At 38.1% G+C, this 6,000-nt stretch overlaps 1 protein-coding gene across 2 annotated transcripts in view; it reads left to right on the top strand.

Moving 5' to 3' along the window:
• The first annotated feature begins 347 nt into the window (after positions 1-347).
• The window catches only part of LOC149552309 (Vacuolar protein sorting 55 (VPS55) family protein), a 49,488-nt gene continuing 43,835 nt past the window's right edge, over positions 348-6,000 (top strand). The window contains exon 1 of one of the 2 annotated variants that reach the window (XM_089787831.1): positions 348-672. In XM_089787831.1, coding sequence (XP_089643957.1) covers positions 654-672 — 19 coding nt within the window. In that variant the 5' untranslated portion in view covers positions 348-653. The remainder of the gene's footprint in view (positions 673-6,000) is intronic. The other variant, XM_089787830.1, reaches the window with a different exon arrangement.

Below are 6,000 nucleotides of genomic sequence, written 5' to 3'. Positions count from 1 at the left end.
ATCTATAGTGGAATGTTTCGGTCTAAAACCTGCTTGCCCTTTTGCTCTTTTTTATTTCTATTGATTTATTTATTTTCCATTCTACCATGCTACCAAATAGCTTGTCAAGAAGCGGGTTAATTATAATGGTCCAATAATTTGAAGGGTTGTTTATGTCTCCACTTTTGTGTAGGGAGATCAGTACACAAGTGGTCCAATTTTTAGGAAAACCCTTCTCATTGATTGATAGAAAAATAAAATTTTGCTATAGAAGATTCCAAACAATCTTATAGAAAAATAAAAATTTGCTCATAAAACCACCCACTTCCTTTAAAAATAGAACTTATGCCCACAGAGCACCATAACTTAACCTAAATGAATAGTTTAATAAGAAACTTGTGGAGGTCTATAAAGTGCGGAGTTCCAACTAATAAGAAAAGCGTGGAGGTGTACAAAAGTAAAATACCAGAGATTCTACCAGAAGTGAAATTGTTGCGTGGAAGCTAAATTTGGTATGATCTCCGAGTCTTTTCACTATTGAGAACGGAGGAGTTTAATCACATTATTACACGAAGCGGATTCCATTAGCAGAAAAGCGTTGGGGCAGAGGCGAAGGCAGACGCAGATGTATACATGATATACAATTGCTAGAGTGTTACGCACTGGTTTGGAGAATGGCAATGACAATTGAAGGTAAACGGTTATTTTCTTTGTGAATTGACTTTTCCCAGTGCTTGGAACTTGCAAAGGGCTTTCAATTGCCATTTTTTACATTGAGTACTGAAAGTGTAACTGTAATCGCTTATCACATATGACCTATTTCTATGATGAATTTTAGAAACGCAACTTTCCTTGGTTTTTTTTTTTTTAAAATTTTGTTTGTGTTCTGGCTTTGATGTTTGGTCGCAGTTATATTTGTAGCGTGAATTTTTCGTAAATTTATTCAATAAAACAATTTTTCTGGGCTTTAACGCGAATAATTCCTTTGCTTGTATTGGTTGTAATGTTCTTTCTTGCAGATCTTGTCAGGATTATTTTGTTACTTTACTCTTATCCAACACATCCGTCATTTGTTTTGGATATTGTTTTTGTATTTAAACGCCGTGCAATTGTTTAAGAAAAGATTTTGTTACACAAAGGCTGTGCAGATCAATCCATCATATGTATTTTATAAGTTTTTGTCAATAGCACGCATAGATGCTTATGATTTTAAGTGCATAGTTTTTAAATTTTTTTTTGGTTAAGTATAACACTGGGGGTTCTACAGGGTCCACCACCTTTGATATAAAAATGATTACATATTTCCTTTAATCACATAGATACAACTATTAGAATCTACTTCGAAGAGTAGACACAATCTAGAAAGATTAAATAAAGACGTTCAAAATTCCCTTAGCAGCAGACCTCTTGAAATCCTGGACAACACACTTATTCAGACATAGAAACCATATTGCAGCAACACATACGCCTGGTGGGTGGCACAAATAGAATAGCAAACCTAATTCTTGAAACACTATACTACCCCTATTTGCTCTGTTCCATCTGGCGAGGCATGCCCAGTGTTGACTACCTTCTCTACTCAAGGCTCAATTCATTGACTGACCTTCCCCTTCAATTCCCTGTCAGAGATGTGAAACACACACTATAACATGTCTCCCTCCGGCATCTTGATCTGTGGATGGAAGGGCTAGAGAAAATGGCATGATGTAATCACATCTAATTTCTAGATGTCCTCAATGGTGATGAACATGCAAGCCAGCTAAAATTTTAGCATCTCCACAATAAGCATGCAGGATCCTTATCTTGTTTTGCAGCTCTTCAATTACATTTTCTGCATCTGACTGCTGATAATGAGGCAAAGCTGACTGTACACCCTCTACTGTGATGGCTTCCAATTCTGTCCTGCCCCCAATCATGTATTGAACTGCCATTATTAGAAATTAATCTGGTAGAAGGAACTGGAGAAGCTGTATTCTAACAGTAGCATTCAGGAGATATTGTGCAATATGGAGATAACATCCCTTCAATTTGTAGCTTTGGAGTGATGCCCTCACATCAGAGTTTTGCAAGCCTACTTTTATAAACAGCAACGCTAAAGCAGCTGGTTCTTAACAAGTGAAATTACAATGCCACCTGTTTAAGATATGACCCTAAGCCAATCACACCCCATATCAAAGCTCTTATGGTTAGCTGTCCATAGCAAAAAAGGCATAAAGTGAAATCTTAAGAAGAGAGAAAAGGTAATTTAATTAATGAAATTAAATTAACCTTTTTCTCTAACACCCCCCTAAGATGAGCAACAATACAATTACAAACAATGCAGAAAGAGCAAGGAAACTACAATGAAATGCTAAAAGCAAACTTGGGTCTTGACAATAAGGCCTGATGAGGTACCCAATCACAACAAAATCTCTATGAAACGGAGAAATAGAGAAAACTCAGTGGGAAAAACTCTACTTCAAAAAGAGATAGCTGAAAGCCTAGTGAAGGACTGTAGAAGCCTCCAACTAGAGGAATTGTTCCAAAAGATAGGAATAAGAGGAATCTGAAGAAAACCACTGAAGCATGTAGAAGCTGCAAACTTTGTCAAAAAGAAACTGCTGATCTGTAAAACTTCCTCTGAAATAGAACCTGACTAGGTAGAGAAGACTGTAAGCAACATCGAATTAGGAGGCAAACAAAGGCAAACAATTGAACTCGAAAATACAAATGTCATGAAACACCAAAGCTTGAAGAGCTGATCAATCAAACCAAGGAAGCACGAGAAACAACAAAAGAACCCTTCCTAATGTAGACAAGGGTGAGGTGACAGGCAACTGGGAAAGTGGGCCAAAAAGAACTGCACATCAAGGAATCACAATCAAGATGCACGAAAGAGTACATAAGTGTGTACTGAGGTGATCAATCTTAGACACGTCATAAGGCTAATGTCACGAAAGGGACACTCACTGGACAAAGGAAGATGGCAAACAAAGACAAACATCAATCCCCCCATGGTACGTTATCATAGTAGTGCATGTACAATAGGGCACAAGACATATTGAATCCCAAGAATACAATAATCTGGTACGTTATCATAGTAGTGCATGTACAATAGGGCACAAGACATATTGAATCCCAAGAATACAATAATCTGCATGAGTGTCCTTAGATGACACTACTCGAATTAGAAGGCAAACAAAGGCAAACAACTGAAACGAAAATACAGATGCAATATGACACTTTATCGCAGTGCGTTTGCAAGAATGCATACAAATGATATCAACAATGATCAGAAAAGACAAAGAGCTGATACAACAGATAGTACAAACCAAAAGAAGAGATCCCATGCCATGAAAATGATCCCCGGACTTGAAACACCCAAGATATCCACCATAATGCAATAAAACAAAAAACATGATAGAAAGAGCATGGAGTAGAATTTGGAAGAAATTATAGCATTTTTGAAAAGAGGATGGAACCAACTCTCCAAAAATATAACGTTTTTGAAAAACAGAGATGGGACACCTAAGATATGCCCTCTAGAGTGTAAAACTAAACATCCGGCTTTGACTGCCCAAAAAGACAACCAAACTGCATCAAAACCAAGAGACTCCTGCACCACTATCTTCCTCTTAGAACCGGCTTTTCGACGCTTCTTTCAGATTGAAAAAAGACCTCCGTATGCTCAAATTATGACAAAAAAACCAATAGTAGGGCAAAAAAGGACTTGAAGGGCATGCAAGAGTGCTCATGCAATGTTGATGTCATGTTGATGTTAGCATTTACTGTCTTAAAAATGACGGCCAGCCAGTCGTCGCAGTGAAAAAAATTGTCATGTGGTAGTGGGTCCAAAAAAAAATGACGTGGCACCTGACATGTGCTAGGTGCCAGAAGAGCCACGTGGGCAGTGTGTAGAGGTGGCCGGAGGCGGCGGAGTAGTGGTTGCAGGTGGCGGCGTTGGAGCTGAGCGGTTGGTGGAGGTGGCGGGCCGGAGTGGTGGGTGGGTCGGAGGTGGTAGATCGAAGTGGTGGGGAAAGTCGGCAGCGGTGGGCGGACTTCCAATGGCCGTGGAAGAACCGGTGTCGGGAAATAAAGGAAACCAATGCCGACATTGAAAAACAGCAAAAGTTGGTGCTGCGGCCGAAATCTGGTGCTGTGGCCCAAAATCTAGCTCTGCATACCGGAAAATGGTTCCACGGGCTAGAAAACGGCTTTGTGGGCCGTTTTTAAATTTTTTTAATTCTTTTAAGAAAAAATTGCCTCAAACTACGTGCAAGAGGCTGTATGACCTTCTGGGTAATTTTTTTTTGCCTCTCGGATCAACGTTGTCCAAAATGGACAAACTTTATATGGAAATAGGGGTTTTGACGTCTTTTGGATCCATCCGTGAAGTTCGGTTGGCTTCAAACTGCTCCAAAAATTAGTGACCCCCTATTTTCATAGGAAATACCCAACAAACTCCAAATCTGATCCATCAAACCCTCGTTCTCTCTTTTTTTCCAAATATTGAACAAGCTACAACAAATTTGGCCTGATACCATGAAAGATTTGAGCAAATATGCAAATCAAATTCACGAAGCCCTCAAATACCTCCAATGTTGTCCAAAATGGACAAACTTTATATGGAAACAGGGTTTTGACGCCTTCTGGATCCATTCGTGAAGTTCGTTTGGCCTCAAATTGCTCCGAAAATCAGTGACCCCCCTATTTTCGTAAGAAATACCCAAAAAACTCCAAATTTGATCTATCAAACTCTTGTTCTCTTTTTTCCCCCAAATACCGAACAAGCTACAATAGATCTGGCTTTGATACCATGAAGGATTTGAACAAATATGCAAATCAAATCCACGGAGCCCTCGAATTCCTGCATGTAGAAACCCTGTCATAGAGAAGAAAAAGACAATAAGAGACAAGGGTTTGCTCTGAAAACACACAAATTGCATATTCAGGTAAAGAAAAGTTAAAGAATTACAAAGAGATCAATCCTTATAAAAAGAGATCGAAACCCGAAAAGGGTAACCTAATAAGTTACAAAGGGTAACTTAAAAGGTAAAAGCTATTTAAATAGATAAAGCAAAAAAACGCATAAAGCAAAATCTTGAGAGAAAAGGTAATTTAATTAATGAAATTAAATTAACCTTTTTCTCTAACAAGGGGTACCTAAGTGCTACAATGCTTCTAGATTGTTCAATGCTTTTACCTTATAACTATAAATGACCTTTATTGGGGTCTAATTAACACCCTTGTTGGCTAGGCAATCATTAACTGAGTTAAGGTGACATTTGCAATGTGTGTACCTTATTATATCAAAATTTTAAATATCATTTTAAGAGTTTAACCTTTTCAACATACTGATTCATTTTCCAGCTTGGGCTCATTCTTTTCTTTATCACATTGATCACTAGGAAGGAATTGCCTTCAGCTATCAGGCCAGATATCTTGAGAGAGGAAGCTTTTCCTAAACCAGCTATTGTAACTTCCAATTCTGCTTCATTATCTGTGCCATAACTAAAGAAGAAAGAACCCCCATACTTAAAACCCTTATTCAAGTTTCTAATCACAAACTCTCCTCCTATACCAGGGTTTCCTTTTGCAGCCCATCAAAGATTTATTGGCACACCCATCTGCAGGAGATTAGAATTCTTTACATGTACTGGTTTATTTAATGCCATTATTTCTTTCCTTGTTTTTGTTGCCACTTAATCCATGAATAGGTGAAGTACATCTGTTTACTAAACATATGAAGTTTCTAATTACATTCAATTTGACATACTTATAATATCCTTTTATTTTAGTTTTAGAATCACCTTCAATATTTATACAGTTAAAACCTTTTATTTAGAGAAAGTGAAGTACCTTAGCAACTGTATGTGCCCTTGAACATAGTATGCATTATTAAGAGCATGGCCAGTTGTCTTCACTAGATACCCTCGTTCATATTGACCACCATGGGGTTTACCACCCAGCTGTTTTTGTGCAATTCAACTTCATCAGTACAGATACAGAATGCGACAGATCGTAGTGTACATTTGGAGACTG

Source organism: Cupressus sempervirens, chromosome 6 (assembly GCF_028749045.1).
Source record: "Cupressus sempervirens isolate cs-2001-9-10 chromosome 6, ASM2874904v1, whole genome shotgun sequence".
NCBI lineage: Eukaryota > Viridiplantae > Streptophyta > Pinopsida > Cupressales > Cupressaceae > Cupressus > Cupressus sempervirens.
Note: the sequence above shows the minus strand (reverse complement) of the source record. Positions and strands in the feature narration are given on the sequence as shown.